This window comes from Lithobates pipiens, unplaced genomic scaffold (genome assembly GCF_037356315.1).
Source record: "Lithobates pipiens isolate NorthernLeopardFrog02 unplaced genomic scaffold, aLitPip1_a1.2 Scaffold_56, whole genome shotgun sequence".
NCBI lineage: Eukaryota > Metazoa > Chordata > Amphibia > Anura > Ranidae > Lithobates > Lithobates pipiens.
Window position 1 is genome coordinate 819,309 of NW_027507878.1, and position 15,135 is coordinate 834,443.

The 15,135-nt window shown below is 43.6% G+C and overlaps 1 protein-coding gene across 2 annotated transcripts in view; it reads left to right on the forward strand.

Moving 5' to 3' along the window:
• The window catches only part of LOC143958005 (uncharacterized), an 86,612-nt gene that overhangs the window by 57,805 nt on the left and 13,672 nt on the right, over nucleotides 1-15,135 (forward strand). For both annotated transcript variants that reach the window (XM_077467446.1, XM_077467447.1), the window contains exons 19-24: nucleotides 726-788; nucleotides 4,070-4,319; nucleotides 5,862-6,016; nucleotides 7,991-8,044; nucleotides 9,974-10,259; nucleotides 12,682-12,848. In XM_077467446.1, the coding sequence (XP_077323572.1) occupies nucleotides 726-788; nucleotides 4,070-4,319; nucleotides 5,862-6,016; nucleotides 7,991-8,044; nucleotides 9,974-10,259; nucleotides 12,682-12,848 (975 nt within the window). The remainder of the gene's footprint in view (nucleotides 1-725; nucleotides 789-4,069; nucleotides 4,320-5,861; nucleotides 6,017-7,990; nucleotides 8,045-9,973; nucleotides 10,260-12,681; nucleotides 12,849-15,135) is intronic.

The following is a 15,135-nucleotide window of genomic DNA, read 5'->3' on the forward strand; positions in this document are numbered from 1 at the left end:
AGAAGGAGGTCCACCACTGGTCAGAAGGAGGTCCACCACTGGTCATAAGGAGGTCCACCACAGGCCAGAAGGAGATTAGCCACAGGTCAGAAGGGGGTCAACCACAGGCCAGAAGGAGATTAGCCAAAGGTCAGAAGGAGGTCCACCACAGGTCAGAAGGAGATTAGCCACTGGTCAGAAGGAGGTCCACCACAGGTCAGAAGGAGATTAGCCACAGGTCAGAAGGAGGTCAACCAAAGGTCAAGTGCACCTGTCTATGAATTTTGAACAATCACAGAAGCGCCTCAAACTGATGTCATCGATTCCACGGACACAAGCCCTGGTCACAATGGCAACCAGTAGGTGTGTAGAAAGCTTTCGTTCCAATGTATCAGTTAGCAGTGAGCTCCTCATGGAAGACATGGGGAGAGCTCTGGAGGAGGAAGCGGATTTAGTGAGTGCCGCGGTGGGACAGCGACTTCCTCCAGAAGCCTCTCCATGTGCCTCCTAATGACATTTCAGGGGATTCCTGCATCAGATAACCTCTGGTAATATGAAAACAGTGGTTGCCCTGGTATGTAGGGGCTGTTACACATTGTCATTAGTGTTTTATTGTGGTGATGAAAGGGATACGTATGATCATCAGGGAAAGTTGTGATCTGCGGGCTGACATATACGGTATATAATTATACAGCTCTGAATAAAGCTTATTACAAAATGTATCTTTTATTGTTTCATTTCCTCAGTGAAACCAAAAGATGAAGATGGAAATAAAGTATCTAAAGTATCGAAGACAAAAGTAGAAACAGGTAAGTTTCTGGTTCCAGTCCTGCAAAAAATACTTTCTAGGAGAAAGGCCTTCTGGGTAATTGTCGCCTGCGAGTCCTGTGCCCGCTTGGTTCTCAAAGTGTCATTAAAACCGAGAGCAAAAAATGATAGATGGGCTTTGGGTTGGGGTAGAACTTTCGTATTTGGCCATTTCATCCCCCTGAATCCCCGGCTGCTATCATTTGCTTAGTGACGTTACCCAGAATTCCCGGCTGCTATCATTTGCTTAGTGACGTCACCCTGAATTCCCGGCTGCTATCATTTGCTTAGTGACGTCACCCAGAATTCCCGGCTGCTATCATTTGCTTAGTGACGTCACCCAGAATTCCCGGCTGCTATCATTTGCTTAGTGACGTCACCCAGAATTCCCGGCTGCTATCATTTGCTTAGTGACGTCACCCAGAATTCCCGGCTGCTATCATTTGCTTAGTGACATCACTCTGAATTCCCGGCTGCTATAATTCGCTTAGTGACATCACCCAGAAGTCCCGGCTGCTATCATTTGCTTAGTGACGTCACCCTGAATTCCCAGCTGCTATCATTTGCTTAGTGACATCACTCTGAATTCCCGGCTGCTATAATTCGCTTAGTGACATCACCCAGAAGTCCCGGCTGCTATCATTTGCTTAGTGACGTCACCCTGAATTCCCAGCTGCTATCATTTTCTTAGTGACGTCACCCAGTATCCCTGACTGCTATCATTTGCTTAGTGACATCACCCAGAATTCCCGGCTGCTATCATTTGCTTAGTGACATCACCCAGAATTCCTGTCTGCTATCATTTGCTTAGTGACGTCACCCAGAATTCCCAGCTGCTATCATTTGCTTAGTGACGTCACCCAGAAGTCCCGGCTGCTATCATTTGCTTTGTGACGTCACCCTGAATTCCCAGCTGCTATCATTTTCTTAGTGACGTCACCCAGAATTCCCGGCTGCTATCATTTGCTTAGTGACGTCACCCAGAATTCCCGGCTGCTATCATTTGCTTAGTGACGTCACCCAGAATTCCCGGCTGCTATCATTTGCTTAGTGACATCACCCAGAATTCCCGGCTGCTATCATTTGCTTAGTGACATCACCCAGAATTCCCGTCTGCTATCATTTGCTTAGTGACGTCACCCAGAATTCCCAGCTGCTATCATTTGCTTAGTGACGTCACCCTGAATTCCCAGCTGCTATCATTTTCTTAGTGACGTCACCCAGTATCCCTGGCTGCCATCATTTGCTTAGTGACGTCACCCAGAATCCCCGGCTGCTATCATTTGTTTAGTGACGTCACCCAGAATCCCCGGCTGCTATCATTTGCTTAGTGACGTCACCCAGAATCCCCGGCTGCTATCATTTGCTTAGTGACGTCACCCAGAATCCCCGGCTGCTATCATTTGCTTAGTGACGTCACCCAGAGTTCCTGGCAATGTTGTTTACATTCCAGCAGCGTCAGAAGTGTGGCGGGGCAGAATCATCATCAGCCGGCGGGTCGTTGCGGCAGGGATATATCGCTGTATAAATGACAATGGTCCCAAAATAGTGTCAAAAGTATCCCCTATTTTGTAGACGCTATAAATTTTGCGCAAACCAATCAATATACGCTTATTGCGATTTTATTTTTTATTTTTATTTTTTACCAAAAATATGTAGAAGAATACGTATCGGCCTAAATTGAGGGAAAAAAATGTTTTTTTTTATATTTTTTTTTTTTGGGGGGGGGGGGGGATATTTATTATAGCAAAATGTAAAAAATATTGCTTTTTTTTTTTTCAAAATTGTCGCTCTTTTTTTGTTTATAGCGCAAAAAATAAAAACCGCAGAGGTGATCAAATACCACCAAAATAAAGCTCTATTTGTGGTAAAAAAAAGGACGTAAAATTTTGTTTGGGAGCCACGTCACACGACCGCGCAATTGTCAGTTAAAGCGACGCAGTGCCGAATCGCAAAAAGTGCTCTGGTCAGGAAGGGGGTAAAGTCTTCCGGGGGCTATATCGGTTTATATCACTATAAAAGTCGGTCTGAAGGGACTTCTGATAAGCTGAGAAGAGAAATCATCGATAAGCTCTGGTCTCTTCTGCAGCCCAATTTCCATAAGAGGTGAACTAAAAATATGGGCTTATGCCGCGTACACACGACCGGACTAGGTCCGGCGGTCTTCCCGACGGACTTTCGGCGGAGTTCCGACGGACTTTCCGAACGAACGGACTTGGCCACACACGTCCCTTTGAAAATCCGTTTTGTTTTGAACATGATGACGTAAACGGGACTAAAGTTGAATAGCCAATAGCTTCCCTTGGGTCGTATTTGGTCCGTCAGACCAGCACACAGATGAACGGTTTTCCAGATTTTTAGTCCGTTGGAATTGAGTCCGTCGGATTTGAAACATGTTCTTTTTCTAGGTCCGTCTGATTTACTTTTCGAAAAACGATCAGACTAGCCCACACACGATCGGATTGTCCAACAAAATAATCCCTTTGGACCTAGTCTGCCGTGTAGGCGGCAAGAGGGTTCATGAGCATCTTTGCTGATCCCAGTTGTCTTGGTAAAGGGGATCCATAAATCTTTATTTAAAATTTATTACAAAAAAAAAAACCACCAGTCCTAAACCTGCAGGTAACCAAGAAGAAGGTAGAAACTCTTAGCCCTTGTATAAACGGTCGGACATTCCGACAACAAAATCCGTCGGATTTTGTCCGAAACTGGTGTTGCATACACACGGCCGGACAAAGTTGTCGGAAAATCCGATCGTTCGTAACGTGATGATGTTATTTCGTTACGATGGGACTACGTTCAGGCTAGTAGCCAATAGCTTTGGTCTCGTAATTTGATCTGAGCATGCGTGGCACTTTGTCCAATCGGAATTCTCTACACATGATCAGAATATGTCCGATCGGAGCATTTTGTCAGAAAATTTTACCAACAAGTTGGAAAACTTGGTCCGTCGGATAGTCCGACGGAAACGGTCAGATGGAGACCACACACAGTCGGAATATCCGACAAAACGGTCCGATCGGACACATTCCGTCAAAAATCTCAGACCGGGTGTACAAGGGCTAAAACTTTGTCGGACTGACATTTAGACGGAAACAGTCCGATGGAGCCCACACATGGTCGGATTATTCGACAACACGGTCCGATCGGACATTTTCACCGTGTGTACAAAGGCTTATAAAGAATGGTCCAAAATGCCCAAGAAAATAAACAAATCCTTCCTGATCCCCTGAGACGATCCGATGTCCCCCCTACAATAATCGATCTTCTGATTATTTTTCAGTTTTTGCAAAAGAAATTATATTGTCCAAGATATCTCTGTCCAGTACAAAGGAAAACACTGAGGTGAAGCCACCACAAGATCCAACCAAGTGTGCCGTAACCGAAGAGGAGTATGAGCCGTGGTGGAGGGCAGAACTGCGTAAAACCTATAAAATTCACTCCGTGGCACTGACCAATAGAGGTGGTTCTGATCTCAGCGGGGCCGAGATTCGTGTCGGGCACAATGGCTCGGACTGGAGGAATAGCAGCGTGTAAGAACCTGTTCATTCATTGACTAGAATACATGAAGTGTTAGACCTTCCTTAACCGCAGTGGTGTATTTAGGTTTTGTGCTGCCCTAGGCCGGAATCAACTTCTGCACCCCCTAATTTAAATATGATCCGCCCCTTCCTGTCAAGGCCACTTCCTGTCAAGGCCACACCCCCCTCGCTGTTTAAGACCCGCCCCTGAAATTTTTCAAGTGGGGACACTAGTTCTGAGGCCTGGGTGGTGTTGGGGCAATAGATGGGGCAATAGATTCCCTTAATTTGCATAGATTTCCTCTCACTTCCTGTTTGGCTATGGGGCAGGAAGTGAAGGGAAATCTCTGCAATGGGACAGGGATGGTAAAAAATAAACTGACAGGGGCTATAACCTTCCCCTACTCTATCCAAAATGAAAAAAAAAAAAAGTGTTGCCCATTTGTTCTACTTTAAGCACAAATTTCTGATAATTTTATGGAGAGGACTAAGAAGACCATGCCAACGGTGCAGCAGAAAACACAGAGCACAGTGAGGAAGGTTTGTGGTCCAGGATGATAGGACAGTCAAAATTAGAAGCTTTATGGGGGAGCGCTAGACTAATTTGCCTCTGAGGCAAGTCGCCCCCTAAGACTGGCGCTACACTAATAGTGTAGCACAAGCTGGCGGAGACTCTTTCCGTGCTGCCCCCCTGCAAAGTGCTGCCCTAGGCCTGGGCCTTGTCGGCTACAGTGTTGACCAGCTGCCATCATTATACTGCGGCAGGTTGGCTCTCCTGTGCGAATCGCTGTAGGTGTACGCCAGCTACTTTAAGAGCGATAGGGGGGGCACGCGGGAACGCCTAGGGCGCGATGCCAGAGCCGATGCGCACGCCCGTGATTTCCACTAGCCACCTGCGATCGCTCCACGGAGAGCCAGAACAGACAGATCCCCGTTCTGACAGGGGAGTAGAGAGAGATCTGCTGTCCCTAGTGTTCTGGAACAGCAATCTCTCACCTCCTCCAGTCAGTCCCCTCCCCCCACAGTTAGAAACACCTCCCTGGGAACACATTTAACTCCTTGATCGCCCCCCCCCAGTGTTGACCCCTTCCCTGCCAGTGTCATTTATACAGTAATCTGTGCATTTTTAGAACGCTGATCGCTGTGTAAGTGTCGATGGTCCCAAAAATGTGTCAAACGTGTCCAATCTGTCCGCCGCAATGTCGCAGTCCCGCTAAAAATCTCTGATCACAGCTATTACTAGTAAAGAAAAAAAACGACGATATAACCTTTGCGCAAACCAATCAATATACGCTTGCTGCGTTTTCTTTTATCAAACATATGTAGAAGATTACACATTACGATTCGTTTTTATACATTAATTTTTTTTGGGGATATTTATTATAGCAAAAAGTAAAAAAATATATATTTTTTTTCAAAATTGTTGCTCTTTTATTGTTTATAGCGCAAAAAAATAAAAGGTGATCAAATACCGCCAAAAGAAAGCTCTATTTGTGGGAAAATACCTTTTTTTTGTTGCATATATAGACAATTTCAATTATCTCCCCTATCCAGCTGCAGTGTGGTCTCCTCCATTGGACTCGGTGAAACCAACTTATTTACATGTAACTTGCTGGAGGGAAAATTCATCACCGTAGTTATCCCAGAGAAGACGGCGTCTCTTGCCCTGTGTGACGTCCAGGTGTTTGTTCAAGAAGCCGGAGAATCAGGTAACTTTGGGTCACCCCAAATAAAGCCAAGAGTCGAGTATCGTTATTTATTTATGTCACTTACCTGGATGGAGGCCGATGTGATGAGAGGGCTCCCCCTTGGGCTGAGTGCAGAGCACCCCTGAAGGTGGTGACAGTAGGTGCTGTGCCCAAAGAAGCACGGGTTGCCAACGGTCTTGAAAACTCCTTCTGAATGCAGAGCCCGACCAGGATGACGGTAGGCTAGATCAGTGTTTCTCAACCCCAGTCCTCAAGGCGCCCCAACGGGTCATGTTTTCAGGATGAAACAGCTGTGCGAATTACTAAGGCAGTGAAACTGATCAAATCACCTGTGCAAAATAATGGAAGGCCTGAAAACATGACCTGTTGGGGCGCCTTGAGGACTGGAGCTGAGAAACACTGGGTTAGATGACCCTTAGATGAGGAGGCGGGTCTGAGCAGCAGGCTAGAGAAGAAGGCTTAATAGGGAGTCGGATGGTGCTCCATCGGTCGGGGGGACAGACGGACCTGACCATGGACCCTTTCTCGTAGCTCCAGCCCACCACTGCGCACCGTACCCTCACCCCGCTGGTCGCCGGCTCACTTACCCTGCTGTGCAGGTCACAGCAGGAAGGAGGAGAGCGGCTCTCCCCTGTGTTTGCATCCATCGGTGGAAGCTTCCCTCAAGTCCGTCTCCTCTGTGTCCCTCCGCCATCTTATCCTCCTAGCTAAGCAAACAAGCAGGACAAAACTCTGGATAGCCGCACACTGGAAAAAGACTTGAAATCCCATCTTTAATTGAAACAACGTGGGTCACATCAAAACAAAATCAAAAAATTCACAGCAAAAGGAATAACAGGGTACAGGAAAATGTTGACGCGTTTCGCACCGCAATCAGTGCTTACTCATAGAGTGGCTCTCCTCTGTGTTTGCATCCATCGGTGGCAGCTTCCCTCAAGTCCGTCTCCTCTGTGTCCCCCCCTCCATCTTATCCTCCTAGCTAATCGGGACTTCTCCTCCTGGCCAGTGGGGTCTTATGACTCCAGGCCAATGGGGTCTCAGGAGCCGCTTCCCGATTGGCCCCAGAGGAGAAACAGGAAGACATTAGCAAATATTAGTTCGCTAATGTCACACAAGTGGGTGGACTCGGGGTACAGTGTTCTGCGCCCGTCCCCCCCGAGCCCAACCTATTTTGAAGCCATATAGAGCCCCAGGCTCTAATCATGTGCTTCTAAAGAAAAAGAAAAAACCCTACTGAAATCCTCCATTACAGGCTGCCAGTGGTGCCAGGGTCATATACAGAGGATCAGGAGCAAAAGTGAGGAACAAGCTGGGGCCCTACACTGGGAGCAAGTAGAAGCAGAGTCTGAGAGAGCAAGCTGAGGTCAGAGTCAGGAGAGAAGCTGGAGACCGGGAACAAGCCGAGTTGGTCATCCAAGAATATAGAGCACAAGGGAACACAGGATACAGGAAGCAGACGAAAAACCAGCAACTTCTGAGTTCTAAGGACTGCCCCTTATAAAGGCCATTGGGTGCCAACAACTAGCGCAACGCTGCGTGCCGCATCACACACCAACATTAGCCAAACATTCCTGGGCGGCCATATTGAAGTTTGCCACATCTGCCAGGTCTATGCCTATCCAGATGTGTCCCAGAAATCCACTGGGCTTCTAACTTCCCGTCTGAGCTGACAACAAAGCGTCTCTGATAGACTTACCTGCCCAGATTTTTATATATATATATATCATAAAATTTAAATATTTACAGATGAAATGTTAAGCCTGGAAATTAGTTTTCTATTATAATGACCGTCTCCGGAAACTTCTATGGGAAGGTTTCTGCAGTATACCATGTATTATATGTGTGCCATTAGGCAATATGTTGTCATTTGTTGCTGATTATTATTGTTCATTTAGCTTTAGTTGAATCAATGTGAGCAGTGAGGACCCGTCCTTTAAGTTTATCTCAATATCCCATTGTGTTTCCACTCCTTAGGTGGTAGTCCTACCTCGGTTGGAGATGACGAGTTCCAGCAGCCAAGACATGGAGGTAATGGCTTGCATTACCCTAACTAATCAGGACACACTTGTAACATTGGACCTCTGCAGACAGACCACTGCTTCCACACAGAACACAGGCTTTTATAAAAAAATAAAAAAAGACAAAATAAACCGTTATGCCACGTACGCACGGTCAGATTTTCCAACGGGAAATGTTGGATGTGAGCTTGTTGTTGGAAAGTCCGACCGGGTGTACGCTCCATCAAACATTTGCTCCTGGACTTTCCACCAACAAATGTTTGAGAGCAGGTTCTCAAATTTTCCACCAACAAGACTTTGTTGTCGGAAAGTCCGATCGTGTGTACACAAGACCGTCGCACGAAAGTTCGCACATGCTCGGAATCAAGCAGAAGCGCTATTGAACTTAATTTTTCTCGGCTCGTCGTACGCCTTGTACGTTGCCGCGTTCCCACGTTCGTAATTGTTGGCCAACATTTGTGTGACCGTGTGTGTGCAAGACAAGTTTGAGCCAACGTCCTTCGAACAAAAATCCACAGTTTTGATGGAGGAAAGATGGCAGAAAGTCCGATCGTGTGTACGCGGCATAAGGCTCGGTTCACGCTGCCGCGATTTGGGATCCAACCAAAATAAATATTCCTTTATTTTCTATTCTATTTTATTATCTTTTGGAAATTTTAAAACAAAATCAAAAACTATTCGAATTTTATCCAAAAAATTTTCCCATTATTGCAGATTTGTTTAAATTCGGTACTATTGTAATTCGGATTTATCACGAAAAAAAAAATGAGTCCGAATTTCAATTCGGAACAATTCAGAACAAAACAAATTTCGTTTTGTTCCAAATTGAAATTCGGACTTATTTTTTATTTTTTTTTTTGAAACATCCAAATTTACGAATTACAATAGTACCGAATTTAAACGAATCTGAAATAACGGAAACAATTTTTTGGATGAAATTCGAATAGTTTTCGATTTTGTTTTCAAATTTCCAAAAGATAATAAAATAGAATAGAAAATAAAGGAATAGAATAGAAAACAATATAATAGAATAAAAAAGAATATAAGAAAAGAAAAAAATAAATAGAATATAATAGAGTAAAACAGAACAAAATAGAATAGAAAATAAAAGAATAGAATATAATACAAATGAAGATAAGATAAGATTTATTGTCACTGTAAAAAAAAATTCAGAATGAAATTACATTTCTACTCTATGGAAGAGCCCTGGGGCCATCATAAAAAAAGAAAGAATTATTGTTTGGATTTTTATTTTTTTTTTAAATCTCAGAATTCTGACTTTAAATCATAGAATTTTGAAACTCAGAATTCTGACTTTAAATCTCAGAATTCTGACTTTCAAACTCAGAATTTTGTAAAAAAATTAATCTTTTTTTGAAACTCATAATTCTGTATTTTTTTTTTACAAAATTCTGAGTTTGAAAGTCAGAATTCTGACTTTAAATCTCAGAATTCTGACTTTAAATCTCAGAATTCTGACTTTAAATCTCAGAATTCTGACTTTAAATCTCAGAATTTTGAAAGTCAGAATTCTGACTTTAAATCTCAGAATTCTAACTTTAAATCTTAGAATTTTGAAACTCAGAATTCTGACTTTAAATCTCAGAATTCTGACTTTCAAACTCAGAATTCTGACTTTAAATCTCAGAATTTTGAAAGTCAGAATTCTGACTTTAAATCTCAGAATTCTGACTTTCAAACTCAGAATTCTGACTTTAAATCTCAGAATTCTGACTTTCAAACTCAGAATTTTGTAAAAAAAAAAAAAAAAAAAAAATTTTTTTTCAAACTCCTAATTCTGTAATTTTTTCTTTCTTTTTTTACGATGGCCCCAGGGCTGTTCCATACTAGTCCACACATTATTCATACATCACAATTACAAACCATGCATTTACCAAACAGGATTTAATTATAATTGGTTTCCAAACTTTCATTTCAGTTGTCAATGTTGCTCGGCGTGGCCTCTGCTCCCAGTCCAGCTACTACGATCAAGGCCGACCTGCTAAAATAGGCGTGGATGGGGACAAATCTACAAGTTATTATGATAGAAGCTGCATCCACACACATAATGATTTTGGTCCTTGGTGGCGTGTGGACCTGCTAAGCAAAAATCGAGTCTTTTCTGTTGCCATCACCAACCGCGGAGACTGCTGCGGAAGCCGCTTGAATGGAGCTGAGATCCTTATCGGAGACTCTGAAGAGCAAGGTGGTATAAAGAACCCCAGGTAAGGTGGAGGCATTAGCATTTGTAGCATTTTAATACTGTCTATTAAGTTCATTCACTATACCTGTAATGAGCGTGGCACATTGCATTAGGCTGTTTATGGTTCTGTCATGGTCAGGAGTCAGACTCGGAAAACCAGTAGCTGTAGCGGTAGAGAGACTCCCACTGACCAGCAGGCAGGGCCACTGATAAGGCAGTACAACTAGTCCTGTTGTATTGGCCCCAGGCCTCATCAGTTAAGTAGGGGGGGGGGGCCCGGGGCAGCTTATTGTTCATTTTTATGTAAATCTATAAATGGATTTTACTAGACCACACCCCCGCTCCTACTTGCTTACCAGGGCTTAAATAAAATTTCCCTGAGCCCCATCAAGCCAACATGGAGGCCCAGGAGGTGGGAGCGGAGGAGGGACTTTTTTTTGTTTCTAATTTTCGTGGTGTAGGCAGATAAAGTCAGTTTTGCTGCACCCTAGGGGGTTGAGTGGGGTGTAGGGCCATCAGGAAGGCTGTACAGGGCCCCACGATTTCTAAAAGCAGCCCTAAGTACACAAGCAGGTCACCCCTGATGGGGGCCATGCTTGAGGTGCGGGTCTAAGCACTAAACGGTGTTCACCATAGCTCTTTATAGTGGAGATGGGTTTTGCTGCTGGTTAGTAACAGGTTGGGGTCCTCAGGATCCCCGCCCCCCCATTTCTTGGCCTCCCAGACTGCATGCGCACATAAGGGCCTGGTATGGATTTTGGGGGGGACCCCACGACATTTTTTTATTTTTTTGGGGCGTGAGGTTCCTCTTAAAATCTAAGAAATTGTTAGTCCTCTAAAATGTAGATTTCTAAGGCAATTTGCAGAAAAAAATTACTTTTAATTTAATAAAAAAAAAGTTTATTTAATAATATCACTTGATTAAAGAATTATAGAAAATAATCAACAGGCATATATATAAATACCACAATAATTAAAAACATTGCATGATATATGGATGTATGGATTGATGGTCCTGAATTGGTGTTTCCCAACTACTAGCTGTTCTGCCATCGATATGTAATGCAGATGGTAATCGGTAGAGGGGGTTATCCAACGTGTTTCGAAAAATATAAGTAAAATCTTCTTCAGGGATTTATGCCACTTCTGAAATATCAAATATTTTCGTTTTCGAATCCATCCATATGAATTCCATTGCATGAACACATTACATTGCATGAACACATTACATTGCATGAACACTTACATTGCATGAACACTTACATTGCATTAACACATTACATTGCATGAACACTTACATATATATATATATATATCATTGGTAGAGGTATTCCTTCAGCCAAAGAGGGAAACCTAAATTATCTGCATAACTTGCCCTTCACATTGTACAGGACCGCTGGATACTCTCCAAAAGGTATGACACCAAATCAAAGGAATTCAAGGTATTCCGACTGCAACAATAAAACAAAAAAGAGGTGATGAATCCACTGGGTGATATACATATCGACCCAGTTGAATACTTGATCCATGCGGATAGCCATTATCCAGATGGAAAACAAACAGCCCAAAATATCTGCACATGAAATGGGAAAAATACTTTCTGAGAAGAACCTCCCAAAACATGCGGTCCAAGTGCAGAGCAAACCTCATAGACGTCTGACCGCCTGCCGCCTACAGAGAGCGCGGCTCCGCCGACATTCATCCACCAAAACTGTGTGGAAGAAAGGAATGGTGCCAGCTGCAATCCCCGGCGTCTCCCTATCGTGCGCATGCGCGCCGTGCTGACATCACATGTGACGCACCGTACTGGCGTCACGCGTTGACGCATCATATCCGGTCTTAAAAAAGAGAGCAGAAAAGGGCGGGACTTTAAATTAAGTATGGATGGGGTCTGATTATTTTAGTAGTGGACATATCTATAATACATTAAAGTGGAGGTCCGCCCTAAAAATTAAAAAATAAATAAATAAACACGCTCCTTAAAATACATTATAAAAAATGTGAAAAAAAATATTTTTTTTTACTTACCAGAAATGTGGTATGTGGTGTGCCTTCTGGAGCCAACAGCGCCTATGATGGACGCCACACATTCCGCGGTCCCGGCATTGGACCAGTGGGATGTCCATCATAGACGTGCAGGCTCCAGAAGGCGGGACCTGCTATAGCACTCGGCCGCACTTGGCCAAACTCGGCGGTGCTTGGGATCAGATTGGTCCCAGCACTCGGGGCTAGCAATGGAGACCCTGCAAAGCTGAGACTCGGGCCTTTAGGGGGGCACATTCTGGGCTTCAGCCCCCCCTAGCAACCCCCTCCCGGCACCCCTGTCCCTCTCATAAGTGTTTGTGATCAGAAAGTCCATTGTTGTAGGTTTTTTTTTTTCTGCACACCTGACTACTGATGCTAATCCCCCATGATTCACGGTACAATGTTTTGTTCTTTTCCAGGTGTGCTAAAATTGTCTCCATCCCCGGTGGACAGACCTTCATCTATGACTGTAATGGGATGGAAGGACGTTTTGTCACTATTGTTATACCCCAAAAAAATGAATATTTGAGTTTTTGTGAAGTTCAAGTTTTTGCTGAGCAAGTTGAAGAGCAAAGAGAAGAAATGTGTATGTAAAGTAGGGATCGTGTCTTAGACTCTAGCTTATTATATGTGTTAGCAAGAGCTCTCCAATTATTGCCTCCAGAGACAGGAATATCTCCAAGTCTATGTGAGCAGATAAAGATGCCTTCTTATTACTAATTATTAAAATGAATAATTATTTAAAAAGGGATAAAAAGCTTTATATAAATAGTATATATGAGGAAAATGAAAAGGTTTTTTTTTTGCTGGGAGTCAAGGTGTCACGTACTTGGGCTGGAGGTCGAAGCGACAAGAAGGCTTCCCCTTGTGGCTCTGGTCCGAGTACCCCTGAGTGTGGGAACAGGGACACAGGACACAAAGAATCATGGATGCCGTAAACCAGGTAGCGGTTGTTTCAGGACTGCAGTCAGCAGCAGTGCAGGCACACCAGAGGAGAACCAAGGATGGCGACCCACAGGAAGGGACTCTGTAACCGGACTTTGGAAGCTTGGTAGAGAGACTGTGAGGGGACACAGTCAGAGTTAGACGTAGGTACTCAATGGGAACATGGTCGGATGGAGAGCCAGGGTCAGCACAGATGGGCAGCAAGGATGTAGCTAGTAGCCAAGCCAGAGTCATACACGAAGAACAGGGGAGCATAGTCAGGCTGCAGGCCGAGGTTGTTACTGGGAAGACAGCAGAGAGTGGTCAGGGGCAAGCCAGGGTCAAAGTCTAGAATCCACAAAGCAAGCTCAGGAGTAGACTGCATCAGCAATGAGAGGTCAGATTACAACAGCAAAAACACAGGAACACAGGTCATGGGTAGCTGAAGAACATTCAGTGATCGGCACACATCAAGGCAGCTTGGCACCATTCCCAGGACTGGTCATGCATGGACATGCGCTCTGGTGCACATGTAAGCACCAACATGTCAGTGCATGCTGGTTACTTGTCAACATCCATCTGTGTGCTGGCACAGGAGCATGAGCACGAGTATGAGCATTAGCTGCACGAGTATGAGCATTAGCTGCACAAGTATGAGCATTAGCTGCACGAGTATGAGCATTAGCTGCACGAGTATGAGCATTAGCTGCACAAGTATGAGCATTAGCTGCACGAGTATGAGCATTAGCTGCACGAGTATGAGCATTAGCTGCACGAGTATGAGCATTAGCTGCACGAGTATGAGCATTAGCTGCACAAGTATGAGCATTAGCTGCACGAGTATGAGCATTAGCTGCACAAGTATGAGCATTAGCTGCACGAGTATGAGCATTAGCTGCACGAGTATGAGCATTAAGCTTTACTAATATTGGTCTCTTAACGCAAGGGCTATGCTGTTTAAAAAAAAACGGTTGTGAGAAGGTACAGGTGTGGGGTGCTTGATCGCTTCATCTTATTTTCATTTTCGGTCAAAAATCTGAGCTTGGCCAAATACCCCTGGCAAGATCCTCAGGATCCTTTGGTCCACGATATACTACCACACTCCATTCCTTATTGATTTCCATAATAAAGGAACATCTCTGGAAAACAAAGGCCTTAGATCATCTCATATCTCTCATCAATTTAAAAGTACCAAAACAAAAAGTATATAATCAAGAATTCATTTTTTATTGAAGGTGAATTTAGTAAAAATCCAGCTGCTTTCGGGGGGTAACAAAGCCTCTTGATCGGGGCTTGATGAGTGTTGAAGCTGTTGATGTTTAAACCAGCGAGTAGCTCAAACTTCTGCTTATTTGATAGCACAGAGCGTTCCCTGAGGTATCTTCTAGATCGGGAAAGTTGGCTACTATGTATAAAATGTTGAAGATTTATGTGCAGATGAAAGGAAAAAGGTTTTAACACAACCACATTCTTTAAAGTGATACAAAAGTATCTATTGGAGAGGAGACAGATTATAAAGGTGCTTCATCAATTAGCCAGACTTAACAGTTAAAAACTCACTAACATTTATAACAAATCCGGATCTAAATCTATATTGATTTTCACAAAACTGTATTTGATAACATCCTCTGTAATTATTATGATATTAACCAGTTAACGACCGAGCCTCTTTTTGACACTTGTTGTTTACAAGTTAAAATAAGTTGTTTTTTGCTAGAAAATTAACCCCCAATCATTATATATATATATATATTTTCAGACACCCTAGTGAATAATATTGCGGTCGTTGCCATACTTTATGTCACACCGTATTTGCGCAGCGGTCTTACAAGCGCAATTTGTTTGGAAAAAATACACATTTTTGACTGCAAAAAATAAGACGACAGTAAAGTTAGGCCAATTTTTTTTTTTTATATATATTGTGAAAGATAATGTTACGCCGAGTAAAT